This window comes from Equus quagga, chromosome 7 (genome assembly GCF_021613505.1).
Source record: "Equus quagga isolate Etosha38 chromosome 7, UCLA_HA_Equagga_1.0, whole genome shotgun sequence".
NCBI classification, from domain to species: domain Eukaryota; kingdom Metazoa; phylum Chordata; class Mammalia; order Perissodactyla; family Equidae; genus Equus; species Equus quagga.
The window spans coordinates 72,061,190-72,088,109 of record NC_060273.1 but is presented as its reverse complement, the minus strand read 5'-3'; the positions used below and the strand labels follow the sequence as shown (position 1 = coordinate 72,088,109).

Genomic DNA, 26,920 nt, shown 5'->3' with positions numbered 1-26,920 from the left:
AGGAAAAGGGGTTCTACATGTTTGTTGAATGATTGAAAGAGTCTAAGAAAAAGATAGAATATAGAATTTAAGAAAAGCACTCTAATAACCTAATAAGAAAGTACTCTGATAACCCAAACTTCAATTCTCTCAAGCTTCAATACCATTCATTCAAATTTAAATTCTGTGGTTTTCAGGAAAAAGGAGTGATTAATAGAGTATGTGATGAATCACCTCTGTATTTACAACATTCCTGAAATGAAATGGAGAAAAAGCCCAGAAGCTAAGAGCCAGCTGACTTGTACCTCCAACATTAGGGGTGCTCACTGAATCTCCTTGTGGCTATCTTCTCCTCTTGGAAGACGTTATCAGTTTCAAAATTCTTATTCATCATTTCAGAAGGTTCTGGGTGTCAGTGACAAATTGTTTTCCAGTAAGAAGGAAACCAACTCCTTCAACCTTTCCTCATAGCAGAGATTCTTTAGACATGGAATCATCTTTTGGTTCTTTTGTTCCACCCTAGCAGCACTTCCATGTCCACTCCTGGGAGTACTATCCATTTCGGCTAGATTTGGGGTTCATCAGAGCATATTACACAGTCACCAATTCTGTTAGAAGGCATTAAACTTTCCTACTACCATAATAATGTGTATGGTTGGGACACAATTTATATGGTCTGACAGAGCAGATGAAAGATGAAAACTTAGTATTGATATGTTAATATTTAGAAGAGGCTTTTACAGAGAGATATAAGGAATCAATGGTGATCGAAACCTAGCAATGACATTGGCAAGTTTTAAACAGTTAATGCTTTAATTTGCTTTAGATATTGTGGTTTAGAACATAATGACAAAATGAAAAAGAGAACTTATATCTTGACTTTTTAATTTCACTTCAGAATGGGTTGGGAATGTTATTCTGTGCTAAGCAAACTTAAATCTGTTGTTGAGGTCCGACTTCAAGAGATGCTGACATTTCTTGGAATCTTAGAAATTAACCTAGTATAACCACATCATTATGACATAAAAACAGAAGGCCAGCTATTATAAACTATAAAGTTTATCACACATAATTGGAATTGTTCTAAGCATTACACACACACACAAACACACATACATACATACGCATGAATTACCTTCAACCCTTACAACAGTTGTACAACGTAGTTTTATTATCCCTATTTTACGTTTTAGGAAATTGAGGCTGAGAGAAAACAAGTGACTTGTCCAAGACAACATAGCTAGAGATTGATGAGTCTCGATCTGGACCCACATCTACCATGCTCCAAAGCCAGGTTTGTTTCCATGAGACTGTGTAGTTGCAAAGAAAGGAATACAAACAAATTGCCTGACTCCCTGTTCTATTCTTTTTCCATTAACATATGATGGATATCAATTTTCTAACCTATCACAGTAATGCAGTGAACTTGCTTTCCATGGCACTAATTTTACTGAACCTTTGGAAAGACACAAGGCTAATAGCACAGATTTTGTAACCAGTGATTATATTTTTATAGGAAATAAATTACTTCACAAAAAAAAGAAGGAAGTACTCTGGCTTTGATGGTATTCAGAATATTGACATGATCTCAAAGTCGGAAAACCTTAGATAATTTTCTGAAACAGTCTTTAAAAGGGATTTGATCTAATGAAGCCCAAAACTTTTCTTCTGTGGTTGTAGAGACCCTGCAGGTACTGGAATTAAACATTTGGCTGTTGCTTCAGTTATCTTTGCATACTTCTTCAGGTGCTTTCTTAAGCTGGTAGAGTAAAATAAGCTTGTAGACAAAAGATATTAATTATAGAAGGGAAGAAGGAACTAAGGAAAAGATACTTTCTCTAGAAAAATGTCACATTTTGTATTTACATTTTTTAATACAGTAGTCACCCCTTATCCATGGTTTCGCTTGCCTCAGTTTCAGTTACCTATAGTCAACTCTGTGGTCCGAAAGTATTAAATAGAAAATTCCAGAAATGAACAAATCAGAAGTTTAAAGTTGCACACCATTCTGAGTAGCATAATGAAATCTTGTGCCATCCGGCTCCATCCTACCCTGGACGTGAATCTTCCATTTGTTCCACATATGCGTGCTGCGTCTGCTACCCGCCCATTAGTCACTTAGCAGCTGCCTTGGTTATCAGATCGACTGTCGCAGGATCACAGTGTTTATGTTCAAGTAACCCTTATTTTATTTACTAACAGCCCCAAACTGCAAGGGTAGTGGTGCTGGCAATTCTGATAAGGAAAAGAGAAGCCATAAAGTGCTTCCTTTAAGTGAAAAAGTGAAAGTTCTCAGCTTAATAAGGAAAGAAAAAAAATTGTATGCTGAGGTCGCTAAGATCTACTGTAAGAACAAATCTTCCATCCATGAAATTGTGAACAAGGAAAAGGAAATTCATGCTAGTTTTGCTGTTCTACCTCAAATGTGTATAGATAGGAAAAAAAGTAGTTATAAAAAACGTAGTTATAAAAACGTAGTTTTTATAGTTATAAAAAACGTAGGGGTTAGAACTGTCCACAGTTTCAGGCATCTGCTAAGGGTCTTGGAACGTACCCTTTATGGGTAAGGGGGGACTGCTGTATTTTATTTCTTCTTTCCTTCTTGGGAGACTAAATAATGAGACAATACAGGAGTAAACCTAATTTAGGGGAAAACTGATTGAGCCAAGTTTTTCAAAGAGCAATTTGAGGAGTGGTGGGCTGTGGAGAGTTAGACCTTGAGTTTCTAATGTTTACATTTATCATGTTTGGTTAGACTATAAGATAAGGCTTTAGAATATAAAATATCTTTCAGATTGGGAATTTTTCAAAGTATCTATGTACAAGCTTTGATTTCATTAAGTTTCTGCCTTCACTAACGTAATTGGTGAAGCAATGTGTGGAGTCAAAAAAAAATGTGGAACCTGCGGTCTTCGTCAAGTGCCACCTCTGCTTCTTCCATCTAAACTGTGTATTCTTGGGAAAGTCATTGCTCCTTCTCTGAGTTTCTGTTTCCCCATGTATTCAGTGTTAGAATTTTGCTAGGTTATCTCTTAGTGTCATTAACTCTAACTTATATATGAATACGTGACACTGAATTGAGACACTTCAGAATATCCTCAGATAGAAGCAACAGGAATCCTTGCTTCCCTTACTATTAATCAGCTTTCTCCAGAAGTGGAAATCTTTAAATCTTTACCTGACTGGTAGGACAACCAATCTATCTTCTTTTTCCCTCCCATCACACTTATGAAAAGAGCCCAATTAGAAACATATTTGTCTAAAGGGTAATATGTCTTGACTGGGGTTGCTGAGGAATTCAGTTCTTATACAGGACTACAGAGCAGGGTCCTTGGACTCAATCTGTTGCCTTTTGGTGGAGATACCATGAAAACACATTAGAACTACTTTAGAAATAGACATTATCTGTTCAAATCTGCCACCTTGACAGGATCCTAAAGGATGGAAGCTAAATTGATGTGGTGTATTAAGTCTAGCACAACCTTGAACAACTGGTTTTTCTTGTGGGTGTCACTAGTACTTGACAGTATATATAAAAGTAAGCTGCATCTTCACGGGTTCAGTCTTAGAGCAACAGCTGGTGAGCAATGCACGGAGCAGACTTGTAACCGACTTACATCATCTTCAACATGAAGATAGCTACAGTGCCAATGCTTCTGACCCTGGCTCTTTGCCTCATACAAGGTGAGCACTTTGCATGTAATCTAAGCCTCTTGTCACACATACAAAGCCTTGGGCAGATGCTTGTCTCCCTACGCTTGTCTCCTGTGTGTGTAATCTTGAAATATCTTGCCAGACACAGAGTTTTGAAGAATTATATATGTGACTTTACAACTGTGTTGTTATCTTTAGAAATGGCAAGTAGTTTGAGATCATTTGAATTTTTAGCTGTGAGAAATCCTTCCATTAATTCTACCTTAGTTCTGAAAAGCTAATATATTCTTTTTTATCTTCTCCTCACCAAGCATATCAATTCATAATGATAGGAATTATGTATATAATAGATATTTAAAACTTAGATGTACATAATATATATTTTAATACTATATATAAATAAAATATTAAAAAGTCAAATTCAATGATCTATTCTTATTTTAAAGCAGTAGTATCTTCTAGCATATTCTATTTTTGTGTTTTCAGATCCTAAATGGATTGAAAGCATTTCTCCTAAAGAGTAAGGGAATTTTGTGGCAGGCAGGAAGTTGGTTTTTGTATTTGCTATTTGAATTTGAAGGAAACACGGACTGCCTAGACTTATCTTCCTCTGAAGTGTTTACACTTTTTAAAAGGAGCCCTCAGAGATGGAGAGTCAGGAGATCATTAAATGTGAATGATGCCCACTTTCTAAAGTAACTGTAAAAAAGGAGTCTGTTCATGAGAGAGTATAAAGTCTGTGATTTAAATTCACCTTAATTTTTATCAGATCTCTAATTTTTGTGTCTGTTATGAGGAGGTAGAGTTACCAGAATTCAGAAAATTTAATTTTATATGATATAAACTTTGTGCCACATTGTACTTTTAAATTATAATTGATATAATATATTTGATACGTGTATCATGTTATAATTTTATCAAATTAAAAATATTATTAAATTTTAAAATTATTGTTAAACTCAATTAGTATCATTTTTCAAAGTAATTGGATCTTTAGGAGGCATTGGACCTTTGTGATTACATATACTGATGTCCTAGTGGAGTGTCCTCATTTTATTTGCCATGGTACGTTTTAGTGTGTTCAAAAACAGTTTGTGATTTTACAACATATTGCTCTCAGAATAAGCAAGATCTTGCACTAAGTGGATTGTTTTTTTTTATTTATTCAATATTTTACATTCCCTTAACTTTGGTTTCTGTATTTTTGTCCCAGATGCTGCCAGTGAGGATGAAAATCAGGTTAGTCCTGCTTTTTCTGTTCATTGAATCCATTCCAAGCTCCCTAAAGAGAAATGGTTTGTGGCCAACACCTTCATGTTAATAATGCAGACATATTAAATGGATAGGTACTAATGGCTTGTGTTAAAAACACAGAAACAAGTCTTTGTGAATCAAGACATGAATCACACACACACAAATCAATGTATTAATGATGATGGACATCTGTGAGAGGTAATCTGCCATGCTAAAGGGGTGCTTTAAAATTTCATAAACAAACTAGCGAATTACTACTGTTCAGTTTAACAGCTGAAAAAAGTCATGACACACGTAGGAAACTGAACTATGTTCTCTTGTGATCATTATGCAAAAAGGATTTGTCTGTATCTTGTATATAGTCAGTGTGTATATTCCATTCAATAAATATTTACTGAACATCTATTATGCGTCAGATCCTGTTTGAGATGCTGGGGTTATTCTAAAGTAAAGAAAATAGAAAAGAACCCTGCCCTCATGGAGCTTATATCTGAGGAAAACAGACATGTTAATAAGTAAATTAGTAAAATATATAGTACATCAAATAATGGTTAGTGCTGGGAGAAAAATAAAGCAAGATGGAAAGTAGGAATTTCTGGGGATGGAGGTAGTATCAATTCTTCCTGGGATAGTCAGGTAAGTTCTCCCTGAAAAGGTAGCATTAAAACAAGGCTCTGAAGGTGATGAGGCAGTAAGTCGTGAAGATATGTGCAACTTATAGTAGATCAGGCAGAAGCACCTGTGATGGCAGAGGCCCTGACTCTGGGGGGCGCTTTACCAACTCTTAGAGGTCTTCGTTTGAGCAAGAAAAGAATCATTTTCTATAGGAGTTAAATTTTTTTTTTTCTATTAGAAAAAAAGTTGAAAGGGCCAATCACACACATACATACACACACACACACACACACACACACACAACAACGTTGTTCATTCAGCACTTAAAACAGTGCTAGGTATATAGCAAATATTTGCTATGTCTTTTAGAAGCCATGAACATTTAAACAATAAAACAGTAAAACAAGCCTTTTCCACACTGAAACTCTTAGAACTATGTTTAAAATACTCTCTTGCAGTATTTTATTGTAACACTTTTTTTTAAAGAAACTTCTTACAGGAATGTTCTAGAGAATTTCTTTTCAGTCTCTATTATTTCACCTGAATTTGCTGAGTAAGGAGAGATTCAGAAACATCCATGGTATAAGTAAAGTGGTATGGTAGAACAGACAAAGAGGCCAGATTTTTGGCAATCAAAGAGGATGTTCACTTGGATGTTTTACACTAGCAAAAAGCAGAGTATCGTGCAAATCTCTGTGCATGAAGCCATATTTTCCTCTTCAAAGTCTATGCTAATGGGTGATGATTTCCAGTGGATATTGCAAATTTTGCACTGGTGCTTTTTTATACCATTAATCTCTACATCACTTAAAAATGTTTTAAAAACTAACTGTAGCCACCTCTTATGTTGGCATAAGCCAGAAGAACACAAAGAAGTAATTATTTCTCTGGAAATATTTCTGATCTATTCCGGATATTTTTTCAGAAATGAGAGCTATTGATTTGGTCTTTCTCATGGTGCTGCAATTGTTTTTTTCCAAGTCCTGTAGCTTTAGTTCTTTCTAGTACCAGAAAAGCGTGTTGAATGTTACAAACACGAGCTACAACAGCACGGAAAAGCCCTGTGGTAATCTGCAAGGATCTTTACCATAGGCCGAAATTTGTCTTTACAGAAGCAAACTTGTTAGTGCTCTAACACAGAGAAGGGGAGTGCCAGCTCCCGGGACATTTTATTATGATGTCTGGGGTGAAACAATGGAAGACAGTGGGCTATGTCACACCAGTGAAGGAAACAGAAAGACTTTGACCCAAAGGGTTCCAGTTTCCTGAGACATGTGGAGAAAACAGCAACAATAGCAAAACAAAATAAAACAAAAACAAGCCAAAGGCTGGAAGTTAGACTGCAAGTAAACAGTGACTGAAAAGTTCTCTCCCTACCGCAGGAGGTCTCTTTGGTCTAGCTCTGCCACTGTTTCAACCTCTCTATTATGGTAATTGGAGGGATATTACATTTTTCTGAGAGAAAAACCCAACAGCTGCTTTCCATTTTTATGGCCTTTTCCTATTTCCCAAGAGCATACATTGAATAATTTCGTAACTCAGAAAAATAGCATTGAGCTATCTTAAATAAGTAGACAGTGTGAACAAGTTTCTTAACCTTCTCTCTGGGCCTCGTTTGTCCGTTTGTGAAAGAAGGGGGGTCTTTCTAGGAATCAGGTGCTCATCTAATTGTGACATTGGAGAAATCCCATCCAGGAATCACCCTGACGGATAAAGTCCTTTTTCACTTGACTACTAAAAACTATTTAAAGCTTCATTCTAGTGTTATCATGAATCTTTGTTTTCAATACTTTCTTTAAGACCTACCTCACAAGGGATATACTTTTATTACAAAGACTCCAGAGTCTTCTCTGATTCTGTAACAAGGGTTTTTGTCTGGATTGTATAGAATCAATTATATCCGGCAAGCTAAGCAGTTAACTTGCAAGTTGGCATAAGATACTATAGAATCAGAGACAAGACACAGATCTAAGATGCCCAGTTGCCAGTCTGTTGCAGAAATTATTACTGTGCTACTCAGATAAGATCGCTGAGTGGTAATAATAATATTTTGCATTTATATTTTAGTAGGTCACCCTTAGCAAAATTTCCCAAGGCTGCTCTCTGATATTATTTATTATCCTTCTTCACCACTAATCATTCTGCAAGTGTTATCCATTCCTTCCCATGTTTAAGAGGCTAGCTTAGGTACATCATTATCCATTAAATGCTAAGCATCATTTAAGCAAGGATCCTTCTGCCTTATTTACTGATATATCCACGGCACTTAACAAAGTATAGTAATGTCATAATGTGTTTGTTGACTGATTGAATGATTACTATAAAGATATAGAAAGCTGAATAGAATTCTATAACCTTTGGAAGAAGTTGTATTTATCAAAGTTGGAGCAAAGGCTCAATTTAATTTTTTTTCCTGATACAAGCACCTTGAAAGAGGATTTTTTTGGTCAAAATCAAAACAAAACAAATTTAGATTCCAAAATCTTGCTATAAAGGCTCAGTGGGTTTTCTGTATAACATTTTAAATCAGTGCTTTACTAGGTAGTGCAAACGTATTATTGATTTTAAGCTCTTAGAAAAGAGTGAGTGACATGTACCAGACCTTCAATAATATCTATTGAGCCTTTCCAACAACCTTTTCATATTCATTTTTACGGCAGTTGTTATTAAGCTACTGTATGTTAGGTATTTTGTATGTGTCAACTTACTATATTCCAATAATAATAATGACTACAGCAACAATAATAATAAAATAAAGGAGGAAGAAGAGATGAGGAGAATCCGATATTGGACCTGAAGTGAGTTTGATCACCTGTCAGCAGCAAGCCAATCTCTGGAACCAGGTGTAGTGGAAGAAAGTAGGAATTTTAGTATTGCACAGCGCTGAGCAAGGAGAGAGGGCAGCTAATGCTGAAATCCCAAACTCCCTGAAAAGCTAAAAGGAGGGGTTTTTATTTGGGGTTTCAGGTAGGGGAGGGGGAGCATATGGCTTTGTGGGTTGGAGCTTTCCCACCAGCCTGTCTTTGGCCTTGAGACTACTTGCGGAGAAGAGGGAGCCTGTGATCTTGCTGGTCAGCAGCTTTCCCACTGGCCTGTACCTCCTTGCTGGGAGGAGATAACGAATCCAGGTGCTTAGCCTTGGCTGTGTCTTTCTCCATGGAGGATAGTGGATTCTGGAGCCAGGAAGCCAGGGAGTAAGCAGGGAATGAGAGTTTTGGTTTTAACCCCATATATGCTGGGTTTAATGTAGGGAAACTGACATCAAGGCCGGTATCAAATCTACTTATTGATTATCTACTATGTATCAGGCACTCTTTGAGGGCTTTTTGTTGTTGTTAGTAGTTGAGTCGATTCCTAGGGACCCTGCGTACAGCAGAATGGAACCCCGCCCAGTCTTTTTGCTCCATCCTCTCACCGTCCGGTGCTACATCAGACAATGCTCTGCTGCTATTCATAGGGTTTTCATAGCCAATTTTTTGGTAAGTGGGTGGCCAGTTCCCTTCCTAATCTGGAAGCTCCACTGAAAACTATCCACTATGGTGACCCTACTGGTATTTGAAATTCTAGCGGCATAGCTTTCAGCATCACAGCAACATGCAGCCGCCACAGCATGACAACTGAGGGCTTGCATACATATAATGTTTAACCCTCACAAAACCTATGAAACCTACTTATATCCACTATTTTTACCAATAGGGTAAGTGAGACTTTGAGAAGTTAATTTGCTAAGGCTTGTAAATGAGAACCCTGGAAAATAAGCTCAGATCTTTTGACTCCGAGTCTTTTGTTTTTTCCATTTCACTAGTCGTTTTAAATGAATTCTTATTAGGTGAATTTGCAATCTCCAGCAGACAATCCAGTCATTACTTTTATTTGCATTATTTGTATCAACTGAGGGAATATCTTCCATACAAAGTGAGTAGTGGTCATTAAATAATATTGCTCAAGGAAGTTCTTCTAGAAGATAAAGTCTTGCTTTGATGAGGTTTCAGTAAACACAACTATTTTTCACCTTTTCCTTAGGAAACATGCAATGAATATCGGGCATTGATGAAAAATGGAAAATTGTTCTGTTCCAGAGATAAAAAATTTTTTGAAAGCCCTGATGGAATAATGTTCATCAACAAATGTGCCTCATGCAAAATGATATTGTGAGTAAGGACTTGCTTTTAATTGCTTGACTTACCAGCTATTCTCTGAACTAGAAAATGAGTTCTTTTTTTCCGTGGGGTATATTTTTCTAACTCTAAATGGTTAAATAAAAATGCTTAGCAGATCACTCTGACACCTCTAATTAGGTAAAGTTGGGTAAGTGCCACCTACCTGGAATGATTTTAATAATCACTCAAATGGTATTCCAAAACATCCCAGAGGGCTCAGTATTAATAGCTTATGCAGCACTTAATAGTCTTTTGAAGATGCAGTTTCAATTTGAGTTTTCTAGCTCTAGAAAAAAAGAAAGAAAGATTTTTGGGGGCCTCTTAAGACCTGCCTCTGGTCTACACTGGGGACTGAGAAAAGCCCCTCAGAAATTGTGCCAAAGTCTCCTCGTTGCCACGAGCAGGAGTTAAGCATGATACACTCTGCCTCTGGGAGTTGCCCTGTCTTCAGACATCTGGGATTATGCCAAGATGAAATGAACTAGAGTTGATTGTAGCAACTCAGAAAGAATTAGCATCCAGGAAATTTACCAACATCCATGCAATGTTTCTTAATTTGATTTCCTTCTCTCCAATGACACCCCAAAGGTGGAAGAAGGCTTGAGTTATCCATTGGAATTCTCAAATCAAAGTTTCTTAATTTGTTTTTGAACAGGAGGTCATTCTCAATTTCTGACTACCATCAAAACTTCAACACTGGTATCAAGCCGATACTAAGTTTACTTAAGATAATTGTTATAATTAATTTTTAAAATGCCAGGTTGGTATGTGTCAGGGGATTTAATTTAACAGTCAATAACATTGGGATAATGAAGCTCTGATCACATGTGCTATTTCTGATGAAGACACTGTGGGAAGATGAAGGCAGGCAGGGTAAGATTTAGGGTCGGGGGAGGCCTGGGGCAGGTTGGATAATCTTTTCTTATTTTCTTGAACTCTGAACGTAAACCAGCAGGTGCATTATTCACCATAAAGTTTCCTCCTTGTTACACAGGATGTTTTGAAAGGAGACTGAAGGTATGAATATAATAAATTTACTGAAAACTAATTTAAAACAAAAATAAAATGTCTTAAGACACGCAAAGCAGTTTTTCACTTTGAAGTCACTCACTCAATTATTATTTTTATTACCTGTGTAAATTATGTTGGTAAAAACTTGGTATCTTAACTTGGAAAGAAGGAGACTGTATGAGGCATAAAAGCTGTCCTCAAATTGCTAAATTTGCTCTGTGGGTCCTTAGACCCACAACCTTAGAGGTTTGAACTAGGACTAAAACAGGCAGGTAGATATTTGTTCAATATGAATACGGTCTTTCAAAGAGAAACATTCCAACAATGGTACAGATGACTTTTAGAGTAGATGACCATCTGAATGTCAGAAGTATTTAAGGGATGTAGTCTGTTAGGCAGTTGAAAATAGAGATTCTTCTTTTAGTAGAACTATGTTTGAGACATTTTTCAGTACTGATGAGAGATTTGTGGTACCTGTGCTCATTTCTTGACATACCTCCATTTCTGACATGCCAGATTGGGCTGAGGAGAATGGTCAAAATTAAGTTTACTATGTATGCTGATATCCCTAAACGTTGGGCAGACATGTCTAATCTCTGCTATTCCTTGCTGTCTTCCAGGGAAAAAGAGGCAAAATCCCAGAAAAGGGATTTAACAAGAGCCACCAGGGCCACTGCCCCAGCAAAGGTGAGAATATTTGAAGTCGATTTGTCATATTTGCTTTTGAGATTATGTTTGATTCTATTTAGAAGTATCTATTTCCTAATTACTAAGTCATGCCTGTTATGAAGACAACTACAGAAGGGAGGGAACATGGCTTAGTCCAGGGGTGGACTAAATATCTGGTATAGCTTGTCCATAGGCCCAACCCATGACTCAACTCTCTGAAAACATTTCAGGCACTGACAGACACTAAGAGGTGGAGTTAGCCAGTGTGATATCTGCCTTCTGTAGCCTTTCTCATTCCTCTTGTCCTGTCTTTTCTCTAAGAAGAGCCTTCATAGGACTGTAGAACTAAGGTTTATGTCACTTGGTCAATTCTGTATCTCTAGGTCTCAGTTTTTTCATCTGTGAAATGGAATGTGGATCAAATAAGAAACTAAGTTTAAAAAGCCAGCTGAAGTGTTTAACATGCGTTAGCAAGCGTTTGACTCATTTTATTTCTTTTTTCTTTTCTTCTTTTACTTCCTTCTGCATATCTTTTCTAATACCTGGAGAGTTCCCCTAATTCATCTAAAGCTGTTTGTTTATATCTGTTTTGCAGATTGGGACTCAGGTTAATATTTGTTTGAGAAAAGTATTCTGTGGTAAAAAACTTAAAAGTGGAAGAAACTACAGAGATGCAACCCTTCATACAACCAATTTCACTTTGTAAATATTTTTTATATTTATGCAAAAATTTTTTATCTATACAAAAAAATAAATTCTAGGCCCAACTGGGGGAAATTTCTGGCCTATAATGTCTCACAATAAGTTATTGACAAAACCAAGGCTATCACATGTATCCTGAAAACTACTCACATGATTCCAGGTATCCTATGTAGCTTAGTTTCCAATATCTTCTTTCTCTTCCTCCTTTCCTATCCCTAACACATAATTAAAATGATCAGTCAGGGCAGGCACACCCAAATTACTTTAACATCCAACGTCTAACCAAGCTACCATTTTCCTGTCTGTGTTACTCAGGAAGGTCTGAGAACCTCAGCCTATGTAGTAAATCTAGTCAACCAAGTTCTTTGCTTGGGCTCAACCAGTCTCACTTTTAAAACAATAACATGGTTACCATTCAATTGGTCAATCACTGCACATCCTTTATCTGAACAAAACGGAGCTGCTTCTGCTCTACAAAATCTGTGGAGGTCAGAAAGGTTTACTAGTAACTTTCAAATTGGCCTTTCCTTGTCACATTTAGAGAGAGCTTCATTCTGTAAGACCCATTCTCCCCTTCCTCCTGCTCTTTTTCCTTCATGGGAAACTGATACATCAGTGGTGTTGAAAAATATAAAACACAAGCAAATGACAAACAAAGACATGAAATACACACACACACACACACACAAATACACACCCCAATCCTAACAAACCTGCTATTTAAAAAATATTACTGGTCAGATGTTTTCATATGTAGACATACATTTACTGAATTTTAATCAAATAAGATTTTTAAGGAAAAATTATAAAATTTTAAGACATTATACCTCTCGGTTAACATTTTATGCCTGAACTATAATTTTTACCTGTAGGTAAAGTTCTAATGGTTGGATGTTTTGATACCTAGGAAACTACTTACTTATAAATTAAGGGAGTTAATATTTGGCTATGTGCCTTTCAGGTAATTTCTGTCAAGATTTTTACTTGTCTGTGTTTGAATGAATTCATGCAATTACACTTTGTTTTTGTTGTTATTTTTTTCTCCACTATAAGAGAGACAAATCTACTCACTTTCTCTGCTTAGATTCCTCCCATCAAAAATCAACCCTGAAACTCATTCTCAGAATAAGGTGCTCCACCTGTCCAAGAATTTTCCTCCTACAGGCATCCTTTCTCTTGCATCATCAATTTCTTCTTCACTAGTATGTCAGTCTTTCACCTCCCAACTCTAATATCCATTCCAACAAGTCTTGTTGGTATTGCCTCCAAAGTATATCCCAAATTTGTCTCCTTTTTACCATTTCCACTTCTACCAACCCAGTCTAGTTCTTCATAATTTCTGATCTCTAACGTATTTGGTCCATGAAGAGACTTTTGTTCTTCAGTTGGTTGATTCATTCAATGTTTCTCATTGATTTAGATTGCCAACTTTGTAGGATATTAAGTTCATATGTGTGTATCTCTGAGTTCCTTATTCTACTCAGATTAGTTCATTGCTTTAATACTAATAAGACAAGTTCCCTTTCTCAGTTCATCTTTTTCAAAGTTTACTTACCTGTGCATAGATATATATTCGTCCACATGTTTATTAGAAATAAAAAGTTTATGAAAAATCTGGCTTGAATTTGGGAACCCAGTGTGATTAAGGATAAAAATAATTTATAAATTAATTCGAGTAAAATTGACTTTTTATAATATCAACCTACCCAACTCAGGAGGACAGAATACCTTCTCATCAATTTATATAATTTTTGTGTACTCTATGAAATCTATAAAGTATCCTCCACAGAGATTTTTATAATATTTGCAAATACCTAGAAAATTTATAATTTTATTGCTCTTGTGGTTATTTTGTTGTTTGTGGTATTTCTATCTGGTTATTGTTGGTATAGACAAATTCTATTGATTTCTACAAGTTGATCTCATATTCAATAACTTGATCATATCTTTTCCTAATTCTGATAGTTTATCTGTTAATTCTATTTTTTTCTTGGTAGTTGATCACATTATCTGCGTATAATAGGAAATAATAGGAGTTTTATAACTTCTCTTTCAATCTTATCACTCTTTTATTTCTTTTTCTTTTCCTTATATCATTGGCCAGAATCTGGAGTTTAATAGTTAAACAGTAGTGATGATAATGAACATCAAACTTCCCTCTCTCCTCATTTGTTAAAGGAAATACATCTAAAGTTTCTCCATTAAGTATAATGGTTAGGATAGATGTTTTTTCTTTAAACTTTAGCAAGTTTAGGAAGTTCCATTCTGTTCTTAATCTTCTAAATATGCCTTGATTATTATCAAATGCTTTCTCTGTAACTATTGAAATAATTTTCTGATTTGTCTCAGTCTACTACTGTAATAAATTTCTTGATAAATTTGCTAAACACTTATTGTTTTGTTAGGGTAAAAGATACTTAACCATAATATATTCTTTAACACACTGTCGAATTTGGATAGCTAATATTTTATTTAGAAAATTTGAAACTACTTTTATAAGTAAAAAGAATCTATACTTTTCCCTTTTTAATTATTCTTATTTGGTCTGAGAATCAGTATAACATTATCCTGAGGGGTGGGACTTCAGGCTGTGGCTGAATAAGGAGGTATGAAAACCCTTTCCCTAATAAGCAACTATAAGTCTAGATAAAATTGTCCAAAACAAGCATTATAGCATCCTGGAAATTGACCAGTAACTTATGTCAATCTGACAAGCATTTATGCTTGAAAGATTGGTAAATTTTGGATTAGAACAATGGGAGTCTGTGATGTTCTTGCTTAAGAATACTCCCATCTCACCTCTGTTGCTTGGTTGGTATGGAGAATTTACCAAAGCAGGGCAGGCTATGAGTGACAGGAACTGCACTACCATTGTTGAAAGGGGCTTATCTAACTGGCAGTAGTGGGCAACAATCATACCCAGAAATGTTTTTGGTGGAAGTCATGCTATTCACAAAGAGTAAGGATTATGGCCTGAAGTTGTAGCATGGTTAGTGCAAGCATATTTCTGGCTGAAATATGAAAAAAATACATAGACAGCAGAGATCAAATAGGGACTAAACAATTCACAAAGTCCTGGTTGACCACAAGGCTATGCACAAGCACTTAGAAGACAGAAAAATATCCCATTAAAAAGCAAATGCTGGGACAGATGTAAAAATGACCTGAACTTTGCCCTCCCCAATATACACAGGCCCGTCTCTAGAGGATGGAAGCCTTATTGGCTTGAGGTGTTTGAGCACAAACTGTGTCCAATAATTGCCCAACTGCTAAGTTCTACAGATACAGGGGTAAAAAACCTAAAGAGCCAGGCTTAAAAAAAACCTGTAAACATTTTCTTAGCAGACACATTAACAACTGTACACTACGGGAGAGCAAGAAATCAGAGTTTTAGCCCAGCCAAAGATACAAACAAACAGTAAAAAAGCAAAAATAATCTTTACTGTAAAATCATAATTCTGAGTCACTATATTACCCAAAAAGTCCAGTATCCAGCAAAAATTATAAAATGTGCAAAGTAATTGGAATGTATGGCTCATACTCAGGGAAAAATAAGTTAATGGGAGCTGTCTTGAGTGTCTCCAGATGTTAGATTTGGCAGACAAACATTCAAGCAGCTGTTTAAAAAGTGTTCAAATACTAAAGAAAACCATATTTAAGAATTAAAGGAAAGTATAATAACAATGAATAAACAAATAGATATTCAGTGAAAAGATGTATGTCTTAAATGAAAATTCTGGCATTGAAGAGCACACTAAATTAAATGAAAAATTCAAGCTCTAAAGCAGCTTTGAGATTGCATAAAAAAGAATCAGTAAACTTGTAGAAAGATCAATAAAAGTTAACATGGAAGTATATAGAGTAAAACCACTGATGATAAGTGTAGGCACAGAGTCCTTGAGATAACAATAGCATGCCAATACATGTGCAATAGAAATTTCAGAAATAGAGGAGAGAGAAAATATAAAAATTATCTGAAGGAATAATGGGTTGAAATGTATCAAATTTCATGAAAATAATCTTTACTTTCAAGAGTTTAATCAAGTCCCAGATGGCATAAATACAAAGAGATACACACCTAGGCCCTCATGATCAAAATATTGAAATGGAGAAAATTTTAAAAGAGGCAAGAAAAAATGGTACATTGTATACAAGTTACAATTAATGACTGGCTTCTCATCTAAAATAATGAAGGCAATGGAAAGACATGCTCAAAGTGCTGAAGAAAAAACTTAAACAATATTCTATATCCACCAAAACTATCCTATAAGAATTAAGGCAAAATAAAGATTTTCCCATATCAATGAAATATGAAAGATTTGTTCCTGACAGACTTGTTGTACAAGTAATAATAAAGGTTGTCCTTTAGCTGAAAGGGAAAATGACTACTGGATAGTAACTTGGACTTACAAAAAGAAATAAAAGCACCAGAAATGGTAAACATATGGTTTAATATGAAGTACTCTATGCATATATTTTCGTTGTTTTTACCTTCCTTCTTTTAAAGATATAATACTGTGTAAATAAATAATTATAATGTTGTTTTAATAGGAGTATAGATACAATATATATGATAACAAAGGGGGACGGAGGAAACAGAGATATATTGGGTCAAATTTTCTATATTTTACCATAATTAAGTGTTAACCTGTAGTAGATTGTGATAAGTGAGGATGTGTGTTGTAATCAGTAGAGTAACCACTAAGAAAATGGCATATATAGTAAATATATAAGATCAACAGGAGAATTAAAAAGACATATAAGAAATATTTAACCTGAAAGAAGGCAGTAATGGTAGAGAACTAAAAAGGACAAGAGCATATTGAAAACAAACAGAAACACAGCAAATATAAAGACAACCATATCAATAATTATGTTAAATGTAAATGCTATAAACAAACAGAAACATAGCAAATATAAAGACAACAATATCCACAATTATGTTAAATGTAAATGCTATAAACATACAATCAAAAGACAGAGATTATTAGATAATAAAAAAGCAACTATAAAGTGTCTCTAATCAATATTCCTTAGATTCAAAGGCACTGAAATTCTGAAATGATGAAAGAGTAATAACTTGCCAAATATAACCATAGGAGAGCAGGATTTGCTATATTTCTGCCTGATGAAATAGATATTGAGATAAATAATGTGGTTAGAGACAAATAAAGACACTTCATAATTTTAAAAGTATCAATACATTAGAAGATATAACAATTATGAATGTATATGCACCAACTGATAAAGCTCAAAATATATGAAACAAAATATGCTATAATTAAAAGAAGAAACAGACAATTCAACAATAATTGTTAGAAATGTTAATGCTCTACTCTCAAAAATTGATAGAACAACTGGACAAAATATCAAATGTATGGAATACTTGAACAACACTACCAACTAACTCAACCTAAACTGAAATATGGAGAGTGCTCCCCTAATATTAGCAGAAGGTGCATTCTTTACAAGCAACAGTGGAACATTCTTCAAGATAGACTACACACTAGGATATGAACTATATCTCAATAAATTTAAAAGAATTAAAATCATACAAAGTATGTTTTCTGACCACAACAGAATTAAATATAAACCACCAAAAAAGGGAAATTATGGAAATTCCCAAATATTTAGACATTAAGAAAAATACTTTTAAATAACTCATGGATCAAATAAACAATCACAAGAGAAATTAGAACACATTTTGAACTGAATAAAAAAAAACACAACAATTCAAGACTTACGAGTTTCAGCTAAAGCAGTATATAGAGTTTAAATGCATGAATCAGCAAAAGAAGAAAGGTCACAAATTAATAATCTAAACTTCCACATTAAGAAACAGAAGAAGAAGAGTAAACTGAACCCCAAGCAAGCAGAAGGGACATAATAAAGATTAGAGCAGAAATCAATAAAATACAAAACATAAAAACAATAGAAAAAACTGATAAAAACAGAAGTTGCTTCTTCGAAAATATCAACAAAGCTGACAAACCTTTAGATAAATTGACATAAGGAAAAAGAGAAGAAAAAAATTATCAAATTCAGGAATGAAATATGAGATATCAGTATATGCTCTAGAGAAATTACAAGGATTATAATGGAATATTATGAACAAATTTATGCCAAAATGTAGACAACTGAGAAGAAACAAATTTTTAGAAAGAAGTGAATTACTAAAAACTGATCCAAGAAGAAATAGAAAATCAAAATAGACCTAGAGCAAGTAAAGAAATTGAATCCATAATTAAATCAAAGAAAAGCTCAGGTTCAGATGATTTCTCTGGTGATTTTCATCAAATATTGAAAGAAGAAATAATACCAATACTTTATAGACTCATTCAGGAAATAGAAGAGGAGGTAACACTTACTAGCTCATTCTATGAAGCCAGTATTATTCTGATACACAATCCAAAGGAAGATAGGACAAGTACAGAAAACTACTGACAAATATCTCTTATAAACATAGATGGAAAAATCCTTAACAAAATATTAGCAAACAGAATCCACAACATAAAAAGGATAAACTATGACCAAGAGGGATTTATTCTAGAAATGTAAGGTTGATTTAACAACAGGAAATCTAATACACCATATTGATCGAATAAAGGACAAAACTACATGATCATTTCAAAAGATGCAGTAAAAGTATTTAACAAAATCCAACACTCATTCAAGACAAAAAGTCACAAAAAACCCCCCACCAACACACATAAATAAACTTAGATTTTTACATCACATACAAAACTTAACTCAAAAATGGATTATTGTCCCAAATGTAAGAACTATAATTATAAAATTTCTAGAGCAAAACATAATGGAAAAAGTTCATGAATTTGGGCTGGATAGAGAGTTTTTAGATGTGAAGTAAAAAATGTGGTCCATGAATACAAAATTAATGTTAGACTTTATCAAAATTACAAACTTTTGTGCTTCAAATGACATCATTGAGACAATGAAAAGGCAAGTCATGGGCTGAGAGAAAATATTCACGAATCAACTATTGGGTAAAAGACTTCTATTCCCAATATGTAAGGACCTCTTACAACTCAATTATAAGAAGACAAAGAACTCAGTTAAAAATAGACACTACACTAAAGATAATTTAATGGCTAGTCAGCACATAAAAAGATGTTCCACATCACTGTTACTTAGAGAAATGCACGTTCAAACCACAATGAGATACTGTTACACACGCACTATAATGGCTATAATCGTAAAGACAGAAAATACAAAATGTCATTAAGGTTGTGGAGAACCTGAAACACTTATAGATTGCTGGGAGGAATATACAAGGACATAGCTACCTTAGAAAATAGTTTGGCAGTTTCTTAAAAAGTTAAACATAAATTTACCATTTCACCTAGCAAATTCAGTCCTAGGAATCTGACCCAGTGAAGTGAAAACATACGTCCATACAAAGTCAAGCATGTGAACGTTCGTGGTAATGTTGTTTTTAATAATCCCAAGCTGGAAACCATTCAAATGTCCAAATGTACCCTGGTGAATGGATAAACAAAATGAGCTACATTTATATAATAAAATATTATTCAGCTATAAAAAATATACGACTGATACTGTTACAACATGGATGAACTTCAAAAATGTTACACAAAGTGAAAGTAGCCAGAATCAAACAATTACATACTTATGATTCCTTTTATGTGAAATATCCAGAAAAGATAAATTGAGAGTCAGAAAGTTCAATGGTTACCTAAGGCTTGAGTTGGCAGCTGGGATTAACTGCCAATGCGCAGAGGGGAAACTCTTGGAGTGATGAAAATATTCTAAAACCAGGTCATGATGATAGTTAACAACTTCATAAATTTACTAAAAATCATTAAATTGTACACTTAAAATTGGCGAATTTTACGTCATGTAAATAACACCTCAATAAAGCTGTTTATAATTTTTTTCAGTTTACACTCCAATTTTTAGAATAACTTGTAAATTATTATTATTCAATACAAGTTTTCCTTTTTTCTTAAAACTTCAGCAAAATGGATTTTAAAGCTACTAGGACTGGGCCATTGGGAGAGGGAAGATCTCAGACCAATATATGAATTAATTAATGCTTATTGGTCTGTTGAACTTTTCTCTTGTTTATTGAACCAAGGTAGGTATTTTATCCTTTTTTCTTTTTTGTAGCCATATCTCCATCTTGGTTTTCAAATGTATTAGCGTATGGATACTCATAATATGATTTCATTGTAATTATTGCTCAATGTGTATACAGTTATTTCCAATTATCATTTTATGTATTTTTTATTTTCTTCTTCTCTTTCTTTCTCTATCAGTCATACTAGAATGCATCATATCGGCTTTTGTGTTAATCTTCTCTATTGTTTTTATTATCTATATGATTCATTCCTGTTTCTTTATGTTTACTCTGTTGCTCATTTTACAATGGAGTGAGCAATATCTAGTTTTTTAAATTTTAACTTTTTAAATTTCATGACAAGAATATTTAAGGATATTAATGATCATCTATCTCAAGATTTGTACTTGAAGTGTTTCCTTTTGTCAATCTTTGCCAAACATTTCTTAATTTTCCTCCCTCTTACAGTTATTTATTAATACATCATTTGATTTTCAAATATGTGGTAGTTTTTCTATTTTAAATTATCTTTTAATCATATTGAATTTTGGCCAGAGAACATAGATCATATACTATTGATCTTTTGGGATTTCCTAAGACTTTTGTTGTGGCCTGATAAATATTTTACTTTTATAAATGTTTCAAACGTTCTGAAAGAACATTTATTTTCTGTTTCTTGGATGTATTTCCTATGAAATCTAATGGCTTAAGCATCTTAATTTTTTCATATGATATATCAGTTTCTGAGAAGTGTGTGCTAAAATCTCTAAGTCCAGTTATTGATTTATCTAATTCTATCACATTCTGTTAGTTATTGTTTGAGATATTTAGAGCCTGTATTATTAGGTGAATGTATGCTCATGGTTATTATCATGGTTATTATACCTTCTTGTTCTCTTTTTCCTTTTACTTTATATAATGTTCTTCTTTGTTACTTATGATGCATTTTGGACTGAAGTCTATCTTTTCAATATTAATATTGCTGCCTCTGCTTTCTTCTTACTCATTTTTGCCTTGTATCTTTTCTTATTCTATTGTTTTAAAATTTGTGTACCTTTTAATTTTTCTCTTTTGATCAATACCCGGTTTAACCCAATTTTTAAAATCCAATCACAAATTGTCTTTTAGTTTGTGGGCTTAGCCCATTTACATTTTTTGTTATTTCTGTTATACTAGGACTTGGTTCTCCCTTTTTTTCATATTTTCAGTTACCAGATTTTTTAAAAACTTATTTTTAAAGTAGTTTCTTCCTTCCAGGTTTTCTTTGATAATGATTTAAATATAACTTATCTATTTTTATTAATATGAACCAAATACCACATTTATACTTATATATCACTACTGCTAATGTCTGTGTTTATTGTCAGTGTCTCCATCTTCCCCCCAATGTATATAGCTTGCTATCAATTCATTTGTTAAAATCCCCTCAACCTCCACAATTTTGTTGTTGAATAGATTTTAGCTTTGAGTTGCTATGACTATTTCTCTCTTTCTCTTGTTCTTTCATTTTTCATTAATTCTAGAAATGTTCCCCATTTCTTCAGATATTTATTTCTATATCGTTTACCTCCTTTTTGGGACTTTCTAATTTTATTCTTTATGTTTTTTGTATTTTATTTTTTATTTTAAATTAGTTTTCTTTATCATTGCCTTCTGTCAAAGTTTCTTGATCTGCTCGTCTGGTTCCCAAATTCATTGTGTATTTGCAGCTATTCTACTTTTAGTCTTTACATTGTTTTATTTATTGCTATTTAAATATTTCCCATATTGAAAACTTTTACTTTTTTCTTCCTTTATAACTTCTTTTTTCTTCCTTTATATTGTAGATATCTTCTTTTATTTCTCTAAAGCATAGTTACACACTTGATAAATTATTTCTCTATGCATTCCAATAATTCTGCTTCAGTTGATACTGCATATTGTTCATATTAACATATTTATTTTATGCTGTTTTACTCCTCAGATAAACAGATATTTTACTGTAAGATCCCATAATGGCTTTAGTTACTTTTTCTGCCAAAATGAGTTAGATAAAGTTCAAGCTGAGCTTCAGTTTCTGCCTCTCCTGGTGAGCATAAGGATAGGAAAAGAGATAAGGCTCAGAGCTGAAGGTTTTGAACCAGTGCAGCCCAATCTAGTTTGCTGCCACTTCATGAGGTCAGGAATCCACCTGTAAGCCCTCAGAAATTGTCTGCACTAGGAAAAGGTGTTCCCTGTAGGCTGTGATCCACCAGCCCTTGGGGTTTGGAGGAGAAGGAAGTGGAGTGGTAAATGCTTGCACCTGTTCTCAACATGGCCCAGCTGGGCTTTTAATCTGCCCTGTCATCACCCTGCCAACACCTGTGACCTAGTATGCTACTGTTGATTTTGCTGGTGAAGGGGGATAAGCAATGATTGGCTCAAGTTAATTACTTCAATCTATATCCTCGTGCTTCTGTAATTTCTCCAGAAATGATATTCGAGAGTAAACCAGCAGCTCTCCTGCTTTTTCGTTATGCTCCAGCCACACTTGTTTTCTTTCTGCCCCTTAAGCAGGACAATCTAGTTCTTATCACAAATCCTTTGGAATTGCAGTTCTCTATGCCTGAAATGTTCTTCCCTCACATCTTTAACAGCTGCCTCCTCCTCATTAATCTCATCTCACCTCAGAGGCTACCTTTGCAGAGCAATCTTTCTCGACACCATGTTTAAAATGGCCACCGTTCTAGGTACTATCATATTGCTCAGTTTATTTTTCATAGCACTTATTATAATTTAAGTTACCGTATTTATTGCTGATCTCTTCTGATCAGAGTGTAAGTTCCTTAGAGCACGTACTCCATTTCTCTTTTTTGCTGTGTCACAGTCTAGTAGAATGCCCAGAGCCTAGTAAATGTGCATGGATTTTGAGGAATAAATGAACAAATGAAATAACACTATGGCCATTACTTACCCTGTTTTCACTCTATTTTTAACTTCTTCCTAAACGTATGACATGAACAGTGGGGTATGTTCTATAGCTTTTCTATTTTAAATTCTTTTCCCTTTTTAATTGTCTTCTAGGAGAATCCTCAATCTAATTTTCTGGTCTGCAATTTTGTCATATATTTGTATTCATTCTACTTTTATTCTTTATATTGTGTGACATACTAGGTGACAGGTCTACATTATAAATGTTTCATATCTATAATGAAATGATTTTTATTATGACAATAATAAGGTCAAAAATTTTATTTTGCAATGTGATATCATAAAGAAAAAGTCTCCAGTCTGATTCTTTGGTTTCAGATGGAAATGAAATCCAGGTTAACTCTGTATCTTCTTTAGCTGGCTTATGTCACAACTGTGAGTTGCCAAATAGTATTTCATAAGTATTCATTTGGTCTTCACCACAAATCTATAATGGTATGAATTTCCACTTTTCGGATAAGGAAAGTAAGGTTCAAAGAGGTGAAGTGAGTGGGTGGCAGATGTGAGATTTGGACACTAGTCTTCAGTTGTTACCTGGTGTAGTTGTTTTTCTCACCAAACAGGTTTGTCTCTAAGTGTATGTCATATTATCAGAGCAGAAATTTAGAGATGTCTGACATCATCCCTAAAACGTGTTTAGTTTTATTGGCTTGATTGTCAGTAGAGAAAACATTTAAAATAAGAACAGCAGCAATAAATGGTTATGATGTGCTGGGCACTATTTTACGTGCTGTATGTGTACTAATATATTTAAATCTCTTTATAATCCTGAGAGGTTGGTAATACTATACACATTTTATAGATGAGGACACTAAAGCACAGTGGGGTTAAGTAACTTTCCCCAAACACACAGCTAGTAAATGGTAGAGCTAGAATTATGAACCCAGCAATCTGGCTCTTGATCACTACCCTAATTTATAATAATAGAAACTTTATTGCAGCTTATAGTTTATGGAGGGCTTTCATATCCATTATCTATTGGACTTTACTACCACTCTGTAGAAAAGGCAGGAAGGATTTGGTAAAGAAACAGTATACTAAGTTTCAGAGAGGTAACTTGGCCTACTTTCCTGGTTTGCAGGAAAACCAGGTCCCAAGTTGACATAAAAAGTGAAGGAGAATGTGAAAAGGGTAACTCAGAGGTGAGGACCAATATCAGGGGGTGAGAAACATTGGGGGGCTGACTTTGAAGAGAAAGAAGATGCTCAGCTCTTCCTACTTTGGTGGGGTGTTTGGAAGGACGTAATTCTTGCTCTCCTTGAAATGGGTTACTGCTTGTTTAGATAAAAAGCAATTGATAATTCCTGAAACTGGAGCAGATTACTTTGGTAATTAGAACTTTCAGCTCTATTTCTGCTTTCTATGGGGGAAAAAAAAGAAAGAAAGAAATCAAAAGAGAGCTACATCTGTGGTAGAAAAGAAGGCACTACACTTTAGCCACTTGACCTGTTGAAACCCTGGCACTGTCACTTGCTGTCAGGAGATCTTGGGCAAACTACTTAACCCACTGTACCAGTGTTTCCGTATCTAAAAATGAGATTTGGATTAAACAATTTCTTTCCATGCTAAAATTCTGTGAGCCTGTGATGATAGGGCAAGGAAGTGAGCATCTCATACATTTATACTTGACTTTTTCTAGATGAATGATTTTCATAAGTCAAGGTTTGTGCCTTTCTATATGCAGCTGGAGCATCTGAGCTCGCCTCCACCAAGACATTTAGCACATTGTATTTTAAATATCTCTTTCTCTATGTCACCCAGTAGATTATGAGCAAATTGAGGGCAAGCAGTGTATTCTACCTTAGTTCTAACACATAGGAGGTTACTCATGTTTACTAATAAATGAACTAATAAGTAAACGAGTTCCATACTTAACCATATGAATTGTACAATACTTACTGCGCTAGTTCTACCTGTGTGGTGGCTAGTGTTCACTGCGCAGAGAGGCACTCAGTTCTATAAAATTTCTCAAGACAGTGTTGTAAGCATTACAATTAGGATAGTGAATATCAAATTCCTTTCCCTGTTCTTCAGGATGTGTGTAGTGCTTTTCGGCCTTATGTGAAGGATGGAAGACTTGTATGCACAAGGGAAAATGATCCAGTTCTTGGTCCTGATGGGAAGACGCATGGCAATAAGTGTGCAATGTGCGCTGAGCTATTGTAAGTATCATTATCCCCAAGCAGGCTAAGCACCTGGACCTGATAAGGATGCACTTGGTTGCTGTCCTGAGAACCACTCCATGGAGAGATAAAGATCTTTTCATGAAGCATGCAATCCTTTGTCTTTATGATGTGAAATAGTCCTTGCTCCCAGAGTGGGCTTCTTCTCTTTTTAATTCTTATCACCTACTAAAGTTTCTTAAAAGGAGTGGATAAGGTGGGTATGCTGGTTATTAAATTCAAGACTCTTAGTTTGTTTAATTACAATGACTTGAAAATGCTCAGTGTTTTATAGACACAATATTTTAAAAATTTAAGAGGCACTTTCATATGGAAGAATCTAGGTCACTCATTTGACATACATTGCTTCATTTGGGCATGCATAGAGTCTCTTACTAAAAATGACAGCCTAATTTATTTATTTACCTATTATTTTTTTGAACCCTTATTTGATTACTTTAATTGCACCATTAAACATTTGACTTAAATTATTTGACCATTCCAGTTGGTGTGCTGTTCTAATTTCTCATTGTGTAGGACAATTTGCCTCAGCCCGCATGTCTTGTTCACCGGTCTTTATAATTTTTGTTCAGTAACTAAAAGCAAAGGACTAGATGCACTACTGTGTAAAGAGATTACACATGACTGTACCCTATTGCACTTATCAAATAGTTGTGGGGATTTATGATAGCTTGCCATGTTTCACAAAATAAACATCTCATCAAATACTAGATAAGCATCTAAGTTATTTCACTAAATCCTGTTTAGATAATAGGGACAGAATAAACAATGGGTACAGGGTGCTCACTGGGGCCCTCAGACTGCCTGATTTAAAATAATAATAATAATGATGACATTGACTGAATTCATTATTAGTATAAAAGTTGGAACTTTATGAAAGGGAGGAGCTGTTGGGTTAATCTTTCTCTGAGTACCTGACTACTCTGAGACCTAGATATGAATAAGATCCAATGAGTCTTTAAGATTTTGGCTGGTAAACAAGGTATACTCTCTAATCCATGTGTCAGTAAGGCTTAAAGTGCTCTATTTACATCACTGGATCTTTAAAATCAAGACAGAGAAGGATTTAACAGATTAATAAACTTCACACCTGCCTTTGAAAATTACAGTGTGCTGTTGTAGAATTCAAGGGCATGTCCTATCAGGTTTATAAAACAGTGATTATAACTGGTTTCTAGACAGAACATTAGCCTAATTTCCACTTTCTTATCTAGGAGGTGTGTGCTTTTAGTGTTCAAACCTGCCCTAATTCTGTGACTTTCTCTTTTCCTGCACTAGCTGAAAAAGAGAATTTGACTTCTCTAACTCGTGGTTGGTTTTTTCTTCTGTAGAACTAAGATAATAATGCCTATCTCCAAGTTGAGGCTGCAATTAGAGAATATATATGAAAGGACTTAGAAGCGTAGGTCAATGTAGCTTCTATTAACAAAGATTCTTTTACATGAAGGCAAGTACTTTACAAGGTATAAAAGCTGTACATAAAGGTGCGGATGCCAATACTTGAGATGCTTAGTTTGGTTTCACCCTTGTCACAGCATCGTTTGAAAGCTCTTGGTTCTGCCTGGTAAAGGGAATTTTCCTGACAATTTTCTGTTTGTCAATCAAGGAGTCACACCCACCCAGTTTTACAGAACAAAGCTTCTAATTGA

At 34.6% G+C, this 26,920-nt stretch overlaps 1 protein-coding gene across 1 annotated transcript in view; it reads left to right on the top strand.

The window, feature by feature from the left end:
• Positions 1-3,542: 3,542 nt before the first annotated feature.
• SPINK5 (serine peptidase inhibitor Kazal type 5) overlaps positions 3,543-26,920 on the top strand; it is a 71,944-nt gene continuing 48,566 nt past the window's right edge. Inside the window, exons 1-5 of the mRNA XM_046666416.1 lie at positions 3,543-3,663; positions 4,847-4,872; positions 9,526-9,653; positions 11,294-11,360; positions 25,123-25,250. Of these exons, the coding sequence (XP_046522372.1) occupies positions 3,609-3,663; positions 4,847-4,872; positions 9,526-9,653; positions 11,294-11,360; positions 25,123-25,250 (404 nt within the window). The 5' untranslated portion in view covers positions 3,543-3,608. The remainder of the gene's footprint in view (positions 3,664-4,846; positions 4,873-9,525; positions 9,654-11,293; positions 11,361-25,122; positions 25,251-26,920) is intronic.